Here is a 22,020-nt window from a genome sequence, read left to right on the forward strand (position 1 = left end):
TCCCACCTTGACCTTAAGTATCATAAGGCCTTTCTTTAATTTTTAAATTTAACGAGAGAAAGAGAGAGAGAGAGAGAGAGAGAGAGAGAGAGAGAGAGAGAGAGAGAGAGAGAGAGAGAGAGAGAGAGAGAGAGAGAGAGAGAGAGAGAGAGAGAGAGAGAGAGAGAGAGGGGACTTAATTCTGGACACCACTGCTGAGTCTGGATGGTGATTGGTAGTTAACTTATGCTGCCCTCTACTGGTGTAAAGCTGTAAACACAGGACTCTGGTAATCTGTCTAAATATTCCATCTTTAGCTACTTTAGCTTTAGTCTAATAGACAGCAGTCTGGAGGAGTGAAAACCGTGACACGTAAACTGAGAGGCTAATATGCTCCCAGAGTCTTATGAACACACACAGTTAAATAAGGGAATCAAACAGACATGAGGCACAGCTGGTAGTATTGATGGACTGTCAGACTGAATCAGAAATACCTTACTCATGCAGACAGCTATCTGTACAACAGACTTGACTAAGCTGCTGAGGCCAGCTTCCTTACTGGAACTGTTTTTATGAGCAGAATGGTGAATTAGGCGAAGTGCACATATCCTGAGTGTAGCAGGTCAAATGTGACAGGAACGACTGCTAAGTATGAAGGACTAAATACTCAGTCTGCTGATGTGCAGCGACAGCCTGTGAGAGATTCATCAAACCTGAGAGAGAGCAAAATCAAATGCCTTCATTCATATAATGCTATGATCCATCGTTGTCATTCTTTCCTGCAAAGGAAAAACAGTAAATCTACACTCACTGAAATCTGCCAGACAGACTGTAACTCACTTCCTCACAACAGCTCAAAAGCAGTATCAAAATGCAACTTCTGTTGATCATAAATTCCAGTCATATTTCATGACCCCGGGCCCAAAGACAGTATGTGACTTTCCAGAAACGTTAGTTCATCCTTTTTCTTCTTCTAGAGTTTGTTTGCATGGCGTCATGAAAAGGATTTCTGTCGATACAGAGTCCGCCCCTTGGTCGTATATCATGCGTTGGGTGTCTCCTGGCACTGTGGTGGTGAATTTAGAGGCTGCCTATGAATGTCAAAGGTGAGGGGGTGAGGTAAGCCCCGGGTATCAGCATACATGCACGTCCGTCATAATGTGGCAAAGCATTTAAGAAAGCAACCAGACAATAAATTACATTATTATACTATGAAGTCTAATAAAAGGAATTATCACTCTCTATCTACCAAATAATGTTGCGGCACACAGTCTATTCAATGGCTTCATTAAGAGCATGCATAGCACACACAACAAGCCTGCTTAGTATGATCAAAAAGACCTCTGCATTCCCCTTGCAGTGGCCTGAGTCTGCAAGGCTGACAGTTGAGCATATCAGTTTGCAACTGTGAGGAATAATCGTCTCACTAAATTTAGACTATTGATCAGGTGTTGACATATGCAGGAAATGTTTCCAGCTCTACATTTCTGATTGTTTCTTACTTTATTAAAGTTGTATAAGATACACAATAATTCAATGATTAACTGATTAGTCGATCAAAAGTATATTTATCTATTTTGATAATCAATTTTTCATTTAAGTTTTTTGTAAAGCACAAATGCTAAACATTTGTTGGTTTCAGGCTCTCCAATGTGAGAATTTGTTGCAATTCTTGGTCTTACATTATAGTACATTTTTTTATTTATTTTTTTATTTGAATGTAGGTCGGTCAAAACAAAACATTCAAAGTGTTTTGGTCTAGCTATTGTGATTTTTCACTGCTTTGTGACATTTTTTTAAGTCATCCGATTAATCCACCGATCACAAAAAGAATCTTCACGGAAAAGAAGTTGCAGCCCATTTACTTTATGTTTATGCCTTAACAACATGTTTTTTGATGAAAAGGCCATATTCATAAAGCTTCACAGAAGTAAAAAGATTTAGAGAGCCTGCAGGTTTTTGAGGACTCGTGATGTGTGTACGCAGGTGGGTGTGACTGTCTTGTGAATCCACGCCTGCCTATAGAGATGAAGAATGTTGATGTTGACTGATACACTCTCACACGTCCCTGACATTTTTACACCGGCCACAGAGGACAGGACGTCTTTCTTTCCAACCACACATAACTGCAGTTCATACTTGTTGCAACTTCACTACAATTTCTGTTATGTAATTTCTGTTATGTTGCTTCTACTTGACTAAATACTTTAGGCTGACACATTCCTTTTACACAATGATGTGTGTATTTTAAGGGACAACGAATAATTATCTTCTCAGTAGATCACGGTCTATTTCTAAAGCTCAGACATTCCTCAGCTGAGAGTGATGTGGCAGATGAACAAAATCACCATGGAAATCAAAAGCCAACTACATACCTGCTTAAATGGTTTGTCTCCTTTTTTGTTGGGAGAACAAACTACACATTGTGCTCACATATGCACAAGTTAAGATCAGCTTCACCCCAAATGTGGGGTGTTCAGTCTGTGTGAGGGCAGCAGAGGACAGGTGGAGCTGTCAGGACAGTTGTCAGCTGCATGGGGACATGCATATATTTGAGTCAAGAATGAAGACTCGGTATGAAGATCAATTGCTTACACACATTTGTCCGATCATTCATTGAAACAATTGTAATGTTTTGTGCTGCATCCAGGCATTTTATATCACCAAAAACTCACACAATAATCAACTCAATGTAGCTACATATACACTAATGGTGTCCAAAAAAAAGATGTATTTCTTGTTACACACAGAGACAGTAATAGAAGCAGACAGATACCGTAGTATCAGATGGTAATAAACTCCATTCTTACCTGTGCTCCACATTGCACCTCTAGTCCTCCTGCAGCTCCTTAGTGAGTGAGTCCAATCTCCTATCCAGTCACACTGAGAAACAACTATTTCCACTGTGAAATCCCTCCCAGCATGAAACTGGTCAGATGGAAGAAAATATCAAGAGGATTCTCAACTGTTTTTATTAATTCGAAAAGATTCCAAGAGCTGTCTATGCAAACAGCATAGCCCTATGCCTGGCAATGTAATGGACATGTGGAAATAGCGACCACAAACACATCTATCGCCTTCCCTCCACCTCTCTACATCTCATCTCCTCCCTCCCTCTCTTTCACTCTCAGCCCCGTGTGAAAACAAAACTGGGGGTCAAGTAGCTAATCGTGGCACCTTAATAAGTGAGGGCAGTTGTATCAGAAGAAAGGAAGAGCAGAAGCAGTAGCAGGGAAGAAATAAACGTCATCGACAGCATGAGGAGCAAAAGTGAGATGCAGTACTCAGAGAAATATCAACGTATGAAAAGATGATTTGTGGTATAACATATTACACAAATTGTCCAACAGTCAAAACAGTTGCAAAACTGTCATAAAGGACCACCCAGTTGGAGAGGGAAAGTATTAAAGACAAATGTTAAACCTTTGTAATGCTATTATTGCTGAAGCTCTCAACTACACAAACGTTTCGCTGGGGCAACATAGATGACCTCTCTGCACAAAATTTGGGAATCAGGACAAACTGGTATACCTTCCACCTATGGTGCAGCAGTGTGGAAAGAAACGTCCAAAAACAACAAAAACATTTTAACGTATATGGAAAGATTTTGACAGTAACACACACATGTGTAAATTCAGAGCTAGATGTTATTCCGCATTGTCTGCAGTAAGCAGCCACCCACCATACAGGCCACTTGGAGCTATACAGTAACATGACATCAAATGTATTGTCCAACTTAGTCTAGGCCTACTGCTGAATAAGCCCTTACACTGCATCACCGTATGCAGTATAAAAATCACACACTCTCAGCCTTATAAGCAGGCACACTGCATCTCAGCTCTCCCCCATGCACTCTGCTGGAAGATAAGGTTAGAAGGGGAAAAGGACAGCAGTTTACAGTTGTAAGCACATTTCAGCACCAAGGGGCCGAGGGGTAGTGTTACAGGGACACACTGCTCACCAGGACTGTCCCTGTCTCTCACAGGCTTGTAAAGTTTAAAACACAAACCATTAAATCGGACAGTTGACTTCCTGGCTATTATGTCTATGTTTACATTTCATAGAAATATTTAGCTGGAAACTGCAATTCCAGCCTGAAAAGTGAATAAGAATACTCTTTAATAAGAACGCTTGATTGTGTTTGTGGCCTACTTATACACATCTGGGATGTGGCACGGCTTTTAATATAGACTGTATGACATTAAGGAAGAGCAGAGTAAAGGGAATATGTCATCACACATGTAAAACCCTTTGTTTAAACCCTAGTTTCACAATTTAACTAAATAACAAGACAGGAGTACAGAAACAATAAAACATCAAAAATCATTTCAGTAAACAACATCCTTGAATTTCTCTCAATACCAACAGGGAGAGTTAAGTTCATCTACTTTCCCTTGAGTTTCATAAGGACTACATATTATTATTTTAAAGTTAGTGTGCAATAAAGAATGATTAGAATCACAGTAACAATAATAAAAAACAAACATATAATGGATGCATTTTTAAAGATTTAAAATGTGTGTTATATAAGTATTTAACTGTTTTTCGGTGCAATTTGTGTCAAAACGCACATCTACAAAAAATAAATGAAATAAAAATGTGGTTGCAGTAGGGGCCCTGCCCTGCTGAACTTCGCTTGATTTGACCTTTTGCCGATGTAGTCCGGTGACCCATCAGAGTCCCACCCACCTATAACCTGCGCACACTTTAATCAGCCAAAACTGTAGTAACAAAATATATTAAAAAGTACTCAACATGCTAACAATTAATATACTGCTGGGAAGCTTAATCTATGATAATACATCATATTGTATTAGTTAAGTTTAACTTAATATGTTGGTTTCCAAAATGTAGTGGAATAGAAGTGTAAAGTAGCATTAAATTAAATACTCAAGATAAGTACAAACAAGTACACCAAAATTGTACCGAAGTACAGTGATTGAGTTAATGTACTTATTTACATTCCACTACTGGAAGGCACTAACTACATCATAGGTGAGACAGGGCCAGCAGGAGGTCAGACTGGGTTAATGTGAGGGATGTTTCCTCTTAATTTACTCAGGCTCTTTCACACAACTCTTAAGCACTTTGAAAAGAAAACATTGACGTTAACTTACAGTTAACCTATATGACTATGGCTGCTGAAAATAACTTGATTTAACCCAACCATGTTTACACTTCAAGTTGCGTAATCTTATACTCCAGCCTTTTATCCAAGGCTGTCACAGCTTGTGATATACAGTTAAGCAGGTGTCAGACTCAGTTTCATTCCACCAGGTGTCCAGTGCACTGAGCCTTCCCTTTGCTCACCCTTGTCATGATGGATGGGCTGCCGACACCCTACTTGATGAGCAACACTATATGCCATGTTACCAGCTCCTCACCCCCTAAGAGTCAAAAGGAGATCATCTGCTGGGTTTTTTTCTCTCACTGACTCTAATCTCCCTGCAGCTATGATCTTTTGTTCTTGCATTTGTCATATTCATCATTAAGTTGTCAGCTCATAAAATTCCTTAATGTAGTGCTTGTTTTTTGTTTTTTTATTACAGACATTAAAACATCTGTTGCTACTTGGTTTGTCTGGGTTTGTCCACTGCCCTAGTGAGAATGAGCCTGATGTTGCTTGCTGTTTCTTCTGTCTGATTGAGCTTGAGGGCTGGGAGCCAGATGACATACCTCGGTAATTAAAGCATGTCAACTTCCTCAGGCCTTGACATTTATCTAACTTACATTCATGTAATCTTTGAGTCACTGAAGAATGTTATGCCAGTAGTGTAAAGTGGGTATAGTATAGCTTCAGATCTGAGATTGTATTTGTCTTTAATACTCAGTGCTGCCTGTTCCCTTTGCAAGACTCGCTTCATTTTCAGTACATCACCATTGACAATTGGAAATTGGAAAGGGAAGTTTGGGGTCCCCTGCTGGAGCTGTTGCCCCGCGACCCGATCCCGGATAAGCGGATGAAGATGAGATGAGACCATTGACAATGAAAAGAAAAGGTGGCTGCCACATGAAGTTGATTATATGTATTTTTTATATAACTACCTGGATTCAAATAGGTTTATTTAAAGGGGGCTCACATTAAAACAAAAATATAGGCAGTGTCCATGAGGAAATTTGAGGGTGCTTTTCGTTAAGCTAATTAAGTGTCTCATCATCTTTCCTCGTCTACTCTCCTCACATCTTAGTCCTACCCATTGGAGATGTGAGCGGATTCAAAGGATTCAAGCAACATGCATTTAGTAAAATGAGACCTCCTTGATCTATTCTATTAAAACTGCATTGGCTGAAAATGGGTGTTTTACATTGGGGTCCCCCGCTACCCTGATACCTTGGTATTTAAAAGGCACTAATTAAAACAGAAAACAATGATATCAAGTCATTTGGAACAAATTTATGAAAGTCATGACAAATTGGATTGATAAAAGGTATACCTCTGGGTTCTGCGTGGAATTAGGGGTTAATGATAATGTTGCACTGCTCCGTGTGCCACATTCAGATGTTGTCCCTTCCACTAATTTCTTCCATAACATTTTCTCTGCCCAGGACTGAACTCTCAAAACGTTCCCCCAACTGTGGATTCTTAACCATGAAGAAAGACTTCACCGAGCTGACTGTGGCTGACTACTGTCTAATGAAAAAAGAGAGGCTAAAGGTCTACCTTGTGAGTGTCCCTCCTATCTGTGTAGATTGTATTTAATAAAGTGAGGTTTAAATACTTGTGGTTGTTCACAAATCCTGCTTCTTTTTTTTTTTGAAAGGTTTGTCATAAGAAGATAGCATATTTGCGGGATGGCATAGACCATACGCTTGAGAGCCTTACATCGCAGTTGGACACTATGTGATATGATTGAAAACAAACTTCCTGTTTATATATTGTGATTTTATTGCCACACTAATAATAAGGGTGTAGCACCAGCCTTTACTCTTGACTAAATAATAGTTTGATGTAATAGCAATTTAAAATATCAATAAAGTTGTGAGGAATATTGCACTTTGTTTGTAGTATTGTATTTCACCACAAGATGGTGCCTTTGCACTGAAGCTGCAGTTTTCCCCTTTCAGGTGCTTTCTGGAGTTTCACATTTCACATTCAAAACCTTCACAAAGACAATCTTAAATGAAAGCTCACATTGAGCAGGATTACAATGTAGTCTATATTCCCTCTTTTCAAGCGAATACTTACCATTTTCCTGAACGTGCCACCATCTCTACCACCCCTTTTCAAACCTTGACCCTGGACAGATGGCCTGAAGCCCCTCCCTTTTAATACCAACTGTTGCCCCAGTAACATCTGTTACATATAGGGGGACAGTGTGCACTGAGAGGGCTCACCAGGACACTTGCCTAACCCTGTGACCAGGACTTGAATTTAGGAAAACCTTAAGGATGCTGCTGCTGACAATGGAAATTGTGGAAAAGGTGCTCATGCAGTAAACACTACAAGAAAGGCCCGTCACACTGTAAAGCTATACTGCTCTTATTTTGCAATTCACTATAACTAATATTATTTGCCAAAGTTGGTGTAAAGTCTTGAGATTTTGAATGTCTTATGTAATAGAAAGAGAAGATGTTGGGCTCAGTTTGTGTGTGTCTCTCCCTGAGTTTGATGGGTGATGGGAGGGTTGGCTGGATGGAGTGCAGGATTAAAAGATGCTATCCCTTCTCCAACCATCCACTGTTCTGGATTACTGTCTAATGTAACACTCTAGCCACTGAGCCCAGATCAGCTGCTTAATTCTCCTTTATCCGCTCCCTGCAGAGCAAATTGAAGACTATTTTTACCCCAAAAAGTAAAATACTCAGGTGATGCAACATTTCTAATCAAACTGTTTATGCTTCTGTTTTACAGGGTGCTTTTTATGGTCTTAAATCAATGCTATTTATTCCGTCATCCACATTTTGCTTTCATGGGTGGAATTTTTTATTTTAGATGCATGTAGCTGTCTTGTATGTAGAGGAACGTCCACTAAATGTACCAGATACTAATTGCAGTTACCGAGGAGATGTTGGTTTTGACATTTAGCTGTTGTGGTATTTGCATAAATACATAGATTATAAGGGGTGTGTTTACAGTAATTGCTAATGTATCTCTAATCAGGTTTTATACCCACTTCCCATATCAATCCACTTTATGTGTGCTCCAGAAAATGAACAGCATGACTTCTATCCCACAGCAGCACAGATGTGATGGCTGGGCTTATCTGTGGGAATGGTACAAAACTGTTGATTTGATTGGATCATAACTGGGGTGGGAGTTTGGCTTCATATGTTTTACCCAACCCCAGTTTTATAGCAGTTACAAGTATAAACCCAATTAAAATGTATTTAAAATTAGGCATTAAGTTAATAGGAATCTGCATTGCACTACTGCACATGGATTTGGTTGTTTTCTGATCTAATTAATATACTGTGACAAAGGCAACAATGGCTTCGACTGCAGTTTTCTAATTAATGAGTTTCTGCTAAACAAACTGTAAACAGTGAGTGTAGCAGATGGACAAGTGGACAGATGTTCCCAACAGAAAGTTTACAACCTGAGCTTTCCATCAGACCCCATCTGTTGCTCCTGTGCCTGGTACCTCCCTCTACCCTCCTCCAATGCTTCTCATCAGCATCCAACACCAAACCCTTTCCCCTGATGCTTCATACACTGCACTGCTCTAAATGAATGACATCAGCATTGACCCTCCAGCCTGACTTGGTTTAACCCTTAATAAACAGTGCTTAAAGCAACGACATATCACATATTAGCACCAAGAATAAAACAATTCTCTCACTAAATCTTTTTAGTTTGCTAGCTTGTTCCACTTTGAAAGGTACTGAAAGCCAGTTGTCAGAGAAGCTACTGTGAACCTGTACCAAAGCCATGTGAATGTGTCTAGATCACGTTGAATTTACCGACAGATTACCAGGGAAAATGGACTCTCAGCGTTGCACTCTACTGCATTATAACTACGAATCCCCTTTTCAGTTTTTCCTCTTCCTCCTCCACCTCTAATGTTGTCTCACGTCTCTGGCAGTAAGGCATGCTGGCTGCTTGTTCTCTCAGATACCACGGCCCTCCTACCTTGGATGTTTTTTGTGCCCTGTTCGAAAGGGACCTCCATCTGTCCCTACACTCAGCCCATTGTGGTGTCCCAAAGCCCAGCAACTTCCACAATGCAGTGGGCGTGCAGGAGGGGGAGGGGGGCAGGGTAAACACGACAGCATCCAGATCCCATTAGAAGCTCTTTAACTCCTATACCCTAATGCTCTAAGAGAACTCTGGGAGGAGAAGGACCACCCCTTATCCTCATACACACAATGTCACCTTTTACACCCACTCCTATTGGTAATGAGTCTGTGAATGGCCCTCTTTCCCCCCCTCCCATATACATCTTTTCCTGTCTTGCATTGGTAAAACAAGCTTTCAAGTTATGCCATTTTTCGATGCATTATTTTCCTTACCGTAACAGCAACATTATTTTAAACCTCCATCATATGTTTACACGGGGACGTGGTGTTTTTATTGATGGAGCTTGGATAGATTCATTCTTTTCCTGTCTCACTAGAGTTCAGTTTATAAATGATAGTCTAGTCTGATGTGATGTGGTGATAGATGGAACTAGGTTAATTCAGAAAAAGTTGTATTTGTTTTTATTTAATCACTTCCACCATGTTGACCGTGACCAATCCAGTCTCTATATCTTCTCATAACACCAGCTTTGCCATCTTTTATTGTTTGATTCAGTCTTTTCCCACATCTCTCTCTCTCCATCCATCTCCTCAGTCTTTCTTCTACCAGCTGCTCCTCTAAGTCTAGGGCGTCTCCGTTTCGGGGTGCTCCACCTCTCAACCTGTGCTCTCGTATGCTGCCCACAGAGGCATTCGTGTGTCCCTGTGTGTGTACATATGTGTGCATGCGCACTGTTGCCCGAGAAGGGGGAGGGGGTGGGGGGATCACTGTGTCGGCCCCAGTTTAAAGGCAGAGGGATTACCGGCACACAGACACTGATTAAAGCCTTCCAGCATCCTATGGCCCCATTAATACAATCCTAATCACAATGCTTTATCCCTCTATCTAGCTCCTATGGATCAGGGCCTTTTCATTTTAGTGGGGGACACTCTTGTTTGGCCAGTGGATTAAATGTATTGCACAAAGAAACTAAAATATAAGCACGAGGGAGAGAGAGAGATGAAGAGAAGGGGGCCAAGAGAAGGCTTCAATCTGCACTTTAATAACTTGTCTCAGAACTATTTTTTTCTTTTATTGTTGGTAATGCCAACCTCCCCTGCCAAAGCGAATTTACTTAAACGTCATCATTTTATGTTGCCATTGGAGCTTGTGCTATTGACATCTACCTTTTTAATGTATATAAAGATAAAATCCACAAAAAACACAGTAGTTTAGGAATCAAGAGTTGGAGTGCTGCACCATTAATTCTCTGTGGGCTGATATCTGACATGACCTCACTCTCCCAGGGGATTCAGCCACAGGTCGTGCGCTCTGCTGCATGCTGTCTCGGCCAAGATGGCATGACAGAGCATGTGTTCCCTTCCCAGACCTTGTGCCCTTATCAGAGATGAGAGCCACTTGATACACTCAATCTGTGTTTGAGGCCTGTACTGTAATTTACATAACGACTGGATTAGTGGTTGCACTTTTTCAAAGATATTTTACATAGTTTTATTATTTTTTTCAGCATTTTCACAAATTATCACAAATTTGACACAAAAAAATGTCTGAGCTAAAAAAAATACATATATCTTCCTGAATTGTATTAAACTGAATGTAACTATAAAACTTCCTCTCCTGCACTATGCCCAAATCTCCAGAGACTGTCCTGCATTTCTGTGTTTTGTAATCTTGTATCCAAAGTTAATTTATGTGGATTATTTCTATATCCACCCACTCATGTATTTGGGCGCAGAAGGATAATCCCCATACCCTGCCCCCCACCGTTTTTGCCATAACAAAACAGCAAAGACACAAAGAGGGTGAACGCCAGCTAACTCTGCCAGTACTTTCTCACAAGCCAAATGTCTGCCTGTGTGCAAAGCTATGTGTCATTCCTATGCCAAGGCTGACACACAGGAGCAGAGAGGACAAACTTGTGAATGGGGAGCAAGGACCTTGGTCACCTCTTCTGCCCTCTCCTTCTCTTTCCTCTTCTCCTTTTTCCCCCAACACTAATTCCCTGTTCCCTCTCTCATCCCTCTCTCTCATGCTCTCACTCTCTTCTCTCTCTCTCTCTCCCTAAATTGGCCCAGCTGTCCATCAGCCCCCCCGCAGTTCCCCCAGCTGTCTGCCCGCCCCAAACGAGAAACCCCACAACAATACAGGTCACAGGTCAAGAGAAAGAACAGGCTGCGTTCACAATGGACCAGTGGCGCCCAGTAAAACAATCATTCTCTTTTTCTCTTCCAGCCTTTCTCCCCTGTTGCCAGGACTGAAAAAGACAAACCTTTGGAGAGCTAGCTGAAGAGGAGGGAAGTCCTCTTGGACAACAGCCTCCGAGGCACCTTCCCCTTCTCACAATTGCCTAAAGGACCATAATGACAAACACACTCGAACACACCAGCTCTTGCTCTCACCTCTTCATCTTTACACTCTGCCACCCCGCTCTTTGTTTATTTCAAGTACAATCATTTCCTTCAGCACAATCATTACAGTCAAAATGAAGTCTTTTGTCATTAGATGAGTGATATAAATGGACCTCGCCAGTTTGAGCTGATCTGGAAATCGGCATCAGAATCAATGTAGCAACTTTACTCTTCAACTTAATGATATGTACTTTGCACGTTGAGGTTACATTTTCTAAATAATAATAATACAAAAATGATCTGACCAATTGATTTATAACATCCATATTCATATGCTGTGTCTCTGAACAGACATTTGGTGTTTTTCTCTCTCTGGGTTAATGTAGATGAATTCTTTGAAAATGAGCTCTGCCCTGCAGTGTTTTGGCATGAACTAGATGGGAAAATGGGACATGTGTGAGAGAGACCGAAAGGCAGAGACTCAAAAAAGCCTCTGTGACACATTCACCTGTTCCCCAGAGCTGTTTTCCCATGGCCCACAACAGTGTCCCGCCTGACCTGATAGAAACCCCGGAGAAAGCCCCCTGAATGACATCACACACACACACACACACACACACACATACACACAAACACATCCTGCAACAGACTTATTGTCACAAAGATCTCCTTTATTCCAGCAACTTCGTCTTCATTTTTGAGATTTGTTTTGTGTTTGTTATTGTGAAAAGAATCTGGGCCACTTAAATTTAATATTCTTTAGTCCAAGATTCTATTTTTAGTTTTTTATTGTTGTGTTTATGTATTGGAGACGATATACCTTCATATCAAAGTACTGAGAGATGTTCTTACATATGTTAACATTAGAAGCCTGCTCTTAATCATATGCTGCTCTTATTGTGTGAATTCAGTAAAACACCTGAAACTGAATGTGTGCAAAGGGAATTTTCGAAGGGGGAGTGTGATATATGAGCTGGCATTAAGTTACTTGTTAATATGATTACAATATTTAGAACTTAATTTACTTAATTTGGATTTTTTATGTGGAATTGAAAATGATCGAAATTACTTTGCTGACTTGTGGTGCCTTAAGTATAGTTTGGGGGCTGCCAAGTATTTCATAATACTTATCACATAAGTTCAATGTGAAATGCAAAAAGAGCTTTATTTTTATGGAAGCCTCACTACATTATTAATATTAAACTGGTGTCCACTTGAATTGATGTAGCTGCAAATAGGTAGCCTCAGCTATATTAGGAGACGTGCCCTTTCTGTTAAACTGAAATGTAGGTACGGGATGACAGCATATACGTAAGAAAACACACGGCAAATATTGTTACTATGGAAATAGCATATAATATAAGAATATTTATTCAATTAAGTGCGAAACAGTAAAATATTTACAACAGTACAATATGACAAAAACTGTGACACCAAATGAACAAGTACCTGAAAGACCTCAAATAAATAAATTAAATACAGTACAGCTGCTAGTGACTGACAACAAAACCAAGAAAACAGTGAAACAAAAACAGTGCTGAAAAAATATAAAAAAGGACGAGACATCAAAATAAATATTAAATACAGATATAAATAAATGCATTGGGTTTTCTTATGGCAAGGGGGACATTGGCTGTAGGCCTCAGTACACAATTTAGGTTATGACTTGTTCAATTTCTTTTGATATGCAGACATGCACATCTAACAAAGCCCTTTTTGTTCATTTTCTACACTTGAAACATCTGTGTAATGCTTCAGTGCGGATATCTGATTTGGTCAAATAATCTTTAGTCACTCTAACAACTGAGGGGGCAACTTCTTCAGAAATAATTAAAATCAAAATGAAATATAATCATAGCAAAAAATAATAAATAAAATATTAAAAGTTATGGGTGCGTGTGTGTATCAGGTAGATTGAGTTGAGGTGGTGAGACTCTCTGAGCGTTCACTGCTCTCCCAGAGTACTAGACAACATAATGCAAACCATTTATCTATACCATCATTTTTACAGCATTTCATTCAAGAGCAGTGCTTCTCTCCCTGCCAATTTCACACCAGAGTCAATCACTGGGCCTCTTAACTGTTCATGGTCACATTTCAGATGCTGCCCATCTGAGAGGCGACCAGGTGAGAGGGAGTGTAGGGGTCAAAGGCCACGTCCAGGGGCAGCTCATAGCGTGAAGCTTGAAAAAGTGGGTGGCCCTGAGGCCCTCCTGGTAGGCCGCCAGTCGTGGAAGTGGGGTAATGGTGGGACGAGAGGTAGTGGGCATGGTGGCCAGGGTGGGATGTGTAGTTCCTCTCTGACTCACGGGGAGAAGGCTCCTGCTTCAGGGCAAAGTTGCCACTGATGCTCAGGGGGGGAGTGAGGGGTCCATCGTATGGTGGAGTGCCACTGCTGCAGTCGTTCGGGGAGGGGTTGTCATATACAGGCCCCTTGAATCCCTTCATATGGAGGAGGTGGGAAGCCTCCAGGGAGCCATAGGGGGGGCTGGGAAGGCCTGGAGATGGGTAGCTGAGGGGATGGCTAGCCTGACCTCCCATACCACCCACCCCCGGGCCTCCACACTTATCGTCCATCTTGCTGAGCATCACTGGACTGGGCCCCAGCTGCAAGCAGCCGGCCACGAGGTTACTGGTGGGCTGAGACAGACCTTTACACATCATCTCCACAAAGCCATGACTCTCAGGGGACTGGCCACTCTCAAGCGACTCCGACAGAGCCCAGATGTAGTTGCGTGCCAGCCGTAGAGTCTCAATCTTTGACAGCTTCTGTGTCTTGGAGAAGCAGGGCATCACTCTGCGCAGATTTTCCAGGGCATCGTTCAGCCCGTGCATACGTGAACGTTCTCTGGCGTTGGCTTTGACTCGCCGGGTACGACACCTCTCTTGTCTTCCTTTGGTCATCTTCTTCTTTTTAGGGCCTCTCCTTTTGGGAGCCTGTTCTCCGTTTGGTCCAATCTCCTGCTCCTCATCCTCCTCCTCCTCCTCTTCTTCCTCCATATCCTCACTGCCCAGTTCTGTGCAGGAGCGGATTCGCCCACCTACAGTCAGGCCATGGCTTTCCTCTCCATCCTGAGAGCTGCCGTCATCCTCCTCCAGCCAGCCGAGGGAGCTCACTAGCTCACTCACATCCCCACCCTTTCCAAATTGTTTGGTCATCATTTTGATCTGAAAAACAGCACAAAAAGCCTGTCAACCTCAAGTGTGTAATATCTTAAGGGCTAAATGTAAATGCATATTTAATGATCATATTTTGTATTGTGATGGAACAGGAACAAGAAGCAGTGCCTGACATAGTGACTGACAACTCTTGTCCAATGAATAACAGAATGAGCACTGTCATTTCAGCACTGAATTCTGAACAGCTCATTCCTCTTTTCAAGAGCTGGTGGCAACATACCAAAGCCCCATAATTATCTCAAATGTATCATAGTGTGATATTCTGATATTAAGGAAGACTGTTTTAAGAATGAATGGCCCCCTGCTGTTATACTGTAGTCGCTACAGATCTGTATCTCTAGAGACCCTGTCAATCTGGGACACAACGGGATTTACTCACCATAAAGCTCAAAGATTAAATAGGCAACATACAAGTCAACACACATGTTTTTTTTAACATCTTAAAGAATAATGTAATAATAATGCATATAGCCCAAACGCTAGAAGAAATAAAAGCAATAGATTGTTTCAATAGATTCCTCAGACAAATAATTTGCTATTGTTTTGAAAGAAAAAACTATCCTAGTTAATTATTGTGCACTAATGCGTAAAAGTGGGACAAATTACTGTAATTTATGAAATCAGAACTTTTGACAGGCAATTGTGTCTAGACTATATGCTACTAAACATAATTAGGCTAGAACACAGCAAATATAAGACTTTTTTTCAGTTTATTGAAATCGACAACACATTTAGTAAATTAACTGTAGATTGTTTTCTGCCCCTGAGAGGACAGCGTAAGTGCATGAGATAAATTTAGTAGCAAGCCTTTGATCACTAATAACATCCATTTGGTACCTTTTTCTTTCTACTGAACTGATGATGAACACATTTGTAAACTCACCTGTTTGTATTTACCGCTCGCTCTGTGCAAAATAAAAGAAACACCGGTCTAATTAAAAAAGATCAGCAGCTGAGTGATTTGTCCAGAGTAATTGCGTTTCTCTCTTCGATCATCCGCTAGTGTCCCAAACTCCTCTGCTTTCTCAGATAACCATGAGTGCGCGTGGAACTTTCATCTACAAATGACACGACCGGTCTGATATCGTGGCCTTTAGCCGGGTAAGCCCCTCCCCTAGGCGCCCTGCCCACCACCAACTCAGCCAAACGCGCGTGGCGGGCTCGTGGCCAGAAGTTTCATCCAACAAATGAGTGAGAGACACAGAGAGAGTGCGCGCCCGTGTGCACGTGTAGACAGAGTTGTATTAGTAAAGAATGAGTTCCTGAAACATTGGGAGGGTTTGGGTCAGTGCAGAAAATGTGCACACATTGGAAAACACTTAAGTAAACACCTAAATATGGCCATCATAAATGATGAGTAAAATAGTATATCTTTCATTGGAGCCTACAGTAGGCTACAAACGCACATATCTACCCATATTCATGGGACTTTATACCAGCCACAGATTTTTGCCCATCGTCGCACAAACGCCAACTTGCTTAGCTTCATCACACATATAATCAAAAATATTTAGGCTACACAATGTAACCTGGTTAAGAAGTTTAGCTGAGTCGTGCAGGTGTTTGGACGCAATTTTAGCAAAAAGCAGAAATGAGGGACAGTATTTACTCACGGCACTTGCACAGCACTTGAATTAAATGTCCCCCCATGCGTTATTAGCCCATGTATCTCCACACTTGGAAATGTGGCACTAACCCCAAAAATCCCATATTCTGGTTTAAGTCTATGTGTTAACCATCTTAATCGATTGTCCATCTATTCATTAGTCGCGTGGATTTGGAATTTTCCACTTAATTAAACACAGTGTAGGCCTGGTCTTCGCTGAGTAAAGAGACGCTCTTCCATGTGTGCGTATTTAAGTGATGTTGACAGCTTAGTGTGCAGAGAGCAGGTGTGTGCGTTGTTCACCCACTTATTCAATTGTTTTCTTCCATTTTTAGCGTCATATTCTGTCCCCAAGGGCTATCTGATTATTGAATCGATTGGAGCAATAATGAACAGACAGGTACTTTATGGTAGGCTCAACAACTGACCCAGGCAGGGGACTTTGTAAACACAGTAATTCCATATGTTCTACTATACAGTCAATTATAAATAAGTTGTCAATACGGGATATGCTTATTTATTCATTTAGTATTTTCTTTATCTTTTTTTATTGTTTTTGTTGTAAAAGTTAAGCATAACAGAGACAATGAATGCAATTGAAACGACTATATGGCTTTTGTTGTTTCGTTTCTCAATATTGAGCATTTTCCCCAGTTTTGACTATAAATACCGCGGCATAATAAACGCCCGCCTGTCCTCGTGCGTGGCGGGCCGCGGCGCAGTGGGGGTCTATTGTCATCACTGCATTGACAGCCGGGGTCTCGCGAGCCGCACGTGCCCCCGCATTGATACCATTGTGCGCGCGATTGCGCACAGCTGTGTTCGAGACTTAGACTGAACTTTGCCAACTGCACTGTTGGTTCTCCGTGTTTCTGAGTGTGCAACGTATTTGCATGTCTGAGAAATAAGAGGTGGTCACGTGGCTAATCTGCAACATCGCGTAAAAACAGGCACTTATCCAACGATTAATTGAACAGACCCGAACAGATGGCTGGATATAGGAAGCGTTGGGGGTGGGGGGTGGGGGGGCATCTGTTGCTTGGATGCTCACGCGTCACCGCTTGTCCAAGATGATGTCTCGTGCTGAAACAGCATTTATCCACCTCGCTAACGGCCCTAATCACTCCTGGTCAATGCACTGGCCATACAGGCATGTGGACAGAGAGAAAGAGGAGCCCGCCCTGCCGTTTGTGTGTGTGTGTGTGTGTGTGTGTGTGTGTGTGTGTGTGTGTGCGATGTGTACAGCAACAACTCTAATGTGATGTGTCTAAAGGTCCCCAGGTATATGCACCTCACAACACACAACACACATGCACTACTTTCTGTCCCATGAGTATGAGCATGGCCTCCACCACACCTGCAGCCTGCATGGGGAATTGGAATCTCGCAGTCTCCCACAATCCCCATTGGTTTCCCAAATGACTGACTGACTAACAGATAGGGAATTGCTTCCTGCTCCCATTTAAGCAGTAACATAGATAACCAGCCTTCTGGAAGAGGTCACGGTGGACACATCTGATCTGAACCAACTTTTGATGAGTTTGCATGATTTTAATAAACTGGGTATTCCAAAATATTTATCGAACAAATTTAAGTTTTCTCAAAGTTATGTATAGCCAATTACTGACTTAACATGTTGGCTACGATATTTGATGTGTAGCCAATAAAAGATTCCAAAGAAAATGTTTCCAGTATTTTGTTTTGAGTCTTTGACGCAAAGACTGCTAAGATGCATGTTGCATTTAGGCATGAGCTGTCCGAAATAAGTCTAAGACCAAAAGAGTGGGCCCACTTGTCTTACATTAGCTATTTCAGTGCTGTTGTTGCTATTAATGGGGGTAACCTCCGTCCTTCCAAAAAACGTTGCCACAAGTGAGTTGTCTCTCGCTCTGCTCCCCTGGGACTCAGAGTGGAATGGGAGGGATTCGTGTGCTGCACTGACAGATGGGTCCTTGTTCCTGTCTTTTTCTTCATCTCTATCTCCCTCTCCCTCTTTCGCTAAAACACAGACACACTCACACACACCAAGACTGCACGAATACAATAGGAATTAAAGCTTTACACACATGCTCCCTGGACCGCTTCTGAAAGCTGAGCCCCTTGTAGTGATCATAAAAGATGGAGGGAGCGTGGATTTGCAAGAGGGGTTGGCGTGGTAAGGGGTGGGGGTCATGTGGCACGGGACTCTGAGAGAGATGACATTGTTGATAAACCAAAAATAAAAGTTGCTCATGTCAATCATTTTTCAAGTTTTGTCTGTAACAGAAAAGTTTCTTGAGCAAGTCTATCTTCAACATATGCATTTTACCTGACTGTTTTCAAGTTTTTCCATTTTTATGCTAAACTGTGTGTGTGTGTGTGTGTGTGTGTGCGTGCGTGCGTGCGTGCGTGCGTGCGTGCGTGCGTGTGTGTGTGTTAAGAAGTCCCAGGGCTCAGTTCTCTCCATTTGCTGCTCACTGAGGCTGAACATGGTTGTAGCAGACTTTGCTGAGGGAGACTGACAGCCTACTGACTCTTCTGCACACAGGGGAACATCAATGGTCTAACACACACATAAACACACACAGACAGTTGATGATATATACTTAAATTAAATCTCTTGATGTTAACTGACTCTTCCATCATTCTTTGTTTGTTTTTATTTTTCATTGCAAAACATATTTAAGTGAGATATTTCAAATAAGTCTGAATGTTGAATCCTTTTACAAGTGAAACCTCAAGCCAATTATTTTTCCTAAATATAACGTTATCCGTTTTTCTCTATGTGGAGATCAAACTATATTAATCATTAAGATCACAACATAAATTGAAGTTTACGGTGGCAGGTTTTTCACCGTGCAATATGCAGCCAATATATATGTATATATATAATACATTGGTGTGTTCATCTTTACACACACAAGATGCACAATAGACTCGATTATCTTTATATCCTTTTGTAGGAAGAAAATCCCATGTTTTGACTTGACACCAGCATATGCATTTTTTTGTCAAATGGCTTTCCATAGCCATAAAACTAAGATGTTAACAACTTAGAGTTGTCTGGTTTACAAAGTGAGTCTTGATAAGATCTAGCAGAATCTCATCCAGGCAATATGAGCAGATTTTGTGCATCTTATTCCTTTTCCTTTGGGCTAATGGATTTGGAAAACATTCCAAATGGGAAGAAATGTAGCTACAGAATGGGAATCAGGCCTGAGGGCAATTCTCACTAAGTGGGGAGAGAGCCACTAAACAAAGGTGCCTGTGGTTTCATATTCAGGATACTTTACAACCTCCGTCCCAGGACATCAACAGTGTTTTTGGGTGTGCTGTTAGAGGGGGCAGAAGAGGGGGAGGAGGATCCATCTGCCATGCTGCCGGTCCTCAGGGAGACGGGCATATCCCAAGGGTGTTTTGGAGAGAGAGGGGCTGAAAGGATTACACCCAACCACTAATCAACGACGGTAATCTGTGGGCCCCCGTGCAAAATCCCCACCGATCCAAATAACAATTTGGGACAGAAGAAAAAACCTCAGCGTACAGGGGCATCTAACTGATGTCGTACAACCTGACAAATCCAAGGACAAATCCAGGTGATTTTTAATTGGGAGACTCAACGATGGAGGTGTGATTGGCAAAGAGCCATAGTGTCTCTGTGATCAGGTGCAAGTGTCCCACAAGTGGCCTCTGATTCCCAGTGTGACCATTATGCAAATACAAAAAACTAGGCAAGCCTGCAACATAAATTAGTCTAACGGATAAAAGCACTTTTCTAATCAAATCAGATTGCAAAAGGTTTTTCTTGCATTTTTGGCGGACGTGACCCAAAATAACAAAATATTAGAAATGGTAAAAACATTTCATGAGTGTTTCACACATTTCTTTATTTGTCATTTCTTTACAGGAATCAGAAATTGCTGTCATTTGTCTGTAGTCTTGAAGATGAACCTCCAACAGCTGGTTTCACGTTGTCACAAGGTGAACCCTGCAGAAAAGTTTTCCCTGAGCCGCCCAAAGCATTTGAAACAGCAGGAACCTACACAAGGTGCAGCTGCTGAGTTATTGTACTGGCAGGTCTTTCCATCTGATAAAAGAATAGCAGGGAATCAAGTTGCCACTAGTTTCATGGTCCCTTGTCAGTATGGTTTTGATGTCTGGGGTCTGGGTGGGGTCTGGATCTGGTAGTGGTGGGTTTAAAGCTCCACAGGACTATAGAAGATGCTGCCTAATGATGGTGCCAGTCCTCCAGGGCATAGGGAACTGGAGCATCCTGGCCTGCACCACCTCTACCTCCTGCAGTATGCCCATTGGCTAGGCAGCCTCTAAGCCGCCTATCCCCATAGCCTCATTGTTTAGTGGGCCCAGCACTGTCAATATTAAGCCTGGCTAATGTGATCTAGAGGCAGCTGGAGCAGCCCCGATTATTACCATGACACAGCCGACTGAGGGGTGTAATATCATTAAAAATAAATCAGGTGGTTTGGAGATTTGCTGTAGCATGGGGGACTTTGAATGACATTAAAGTGGGAGAACTGCCATAATTTCATTAGTCAGTAGGGCCCCTCAAAGGATCTCTTGAAACATTTCCTTTAAGTTGGAGTAATTGAATTTGCTTTCACAACACTGCACACAAAATTACAGAAAGGGAAAACGATGATGGTAATGTTTCCAATTAAGTGTCTAATAATTTAGAAAATTAATTTCAGACATGTTAAGAACTATGCAGACACCTGGATAGGATAATATTTCAATTTGCTAATTATGGTATGCTATTGTAGGTAATCTATTTGAAAGCAGACATTTAGTATATTCCTATTGTTATTATTAGCCTCTTGTGGTGGATTATTGTTGCAAATGATGAGGAAAACGTGAGGCACTGCTAATCTTCTTAAACTGCTTGCCACTGAGCTGTCTGCTCGGCAGACTCATCAGCAATCAGCTGGCAATGGGCTGCAGGCTGACAGAATCTAATTAACATTTCAAAAACCAAACAATAAAAAGCTATATTTTAGTTTTTTTTAACGTTATGTAGATAATCGGAATTACTTTTTAAGGGTGTCTTTTCTCTTCATTTTGCATGTTCGATCCGCTATTAAAGCGCCAGGAGTGCCGTTGGTCTCGCAGCAAGGGTCTTATGTCGCTATTGTTTTGACGCTCGACCCACATAAACGGTAATTTCAAGGCCCATTGAGCGCGCGATGGATTGTTCCCAAAATCCACTGAGGAGTGGGGAGCATTGATTATTGGAGGAACCGGTAGAGTGACGCCAGAAGTTGTAAATCTGTTTACTCTGCAGTGACGTTAAATTCAATCATATAACATCGAAATAGGGCGTCACTCTTTAACAGATATATGCCTAGACCATTTTACTGAAGTTAAGTACAAAAGTATCAGGCTACCATAGAAATATAGTCAACTTGAATTAGTCCTATAACAAAAGAAAAAGGACAGGTAAAAAAGGATTGTGCATAATGGCCCATTTCTATTAATTATGTAGGTCATATTATATCATAGTATTATAATCGATACATAATAAGTTATGTGTTGCTTATATTTTGTATTATTATCTGAGTCTGCGAAGTAACTAGAGCTGTCAAAATATGGTGGAGTAAAAAGTACAATATTTCCCGCTAAATGGAGTGGTGCAAAAGTATAAAGTCGCAGAAAATATAAATACTCAAGTAAAGTATAAGTACCTCAAAATTCTAATTAAGCACATACTTGAGTAAATGTAGCCTAGTTACTTT

The 22,020-nt window shown here is 41.4% G+C and overlaps 1 protein-coding gene across 1 annotated transcript; it reads right to left on the minus strand.

The window, feature by feature from the left end:
- Nucleotides 1-13,075: 13,075 nt before the first annotated feature.
- On the minus strand, nt 13,076-15,674 carry neurod4 (neuronal differentiation 4). The gene is made up of 2 exons (XM_068733267.1): nt 15,569-15,674; nt 13,076-14,673 (listed from the first exon to the last, which is right to left on the minus strand). The coding sequence occupies exon 2, from the start codon at nt 14,665-14,667 to the stop codon at nt 13,603-13,605; it is 1,065 nt and encodes a 354-aa protein (XP_068589368.1). The 5' UTR covers nt 14,668-14,673; nt 15,569-15,674; the 3' UTR covers nt 13,076-13,602.
- Nucleotides 15,675-22,020: the final 6,346 nt, after the last annotated feature.

The sequence above is a fragment of the Cebidichthys violaceus genome, unplaced genomic scaffold (genome assembly GCF_023349555.1).
Source record: "Cebidichthys violaceus isolate CVI_PGR_0920_01 unplaced genomic scaffold, fCebVio1.0.p SCAF_6, whole genome shotgun sequence".
Classification (NCBI taxonomy): Eukaryota; Metazoa; Chordata; class Actinopteri; order Perciformes; family Stichaeidae; genus Cebidichthys; species Cebidichthys violaceus.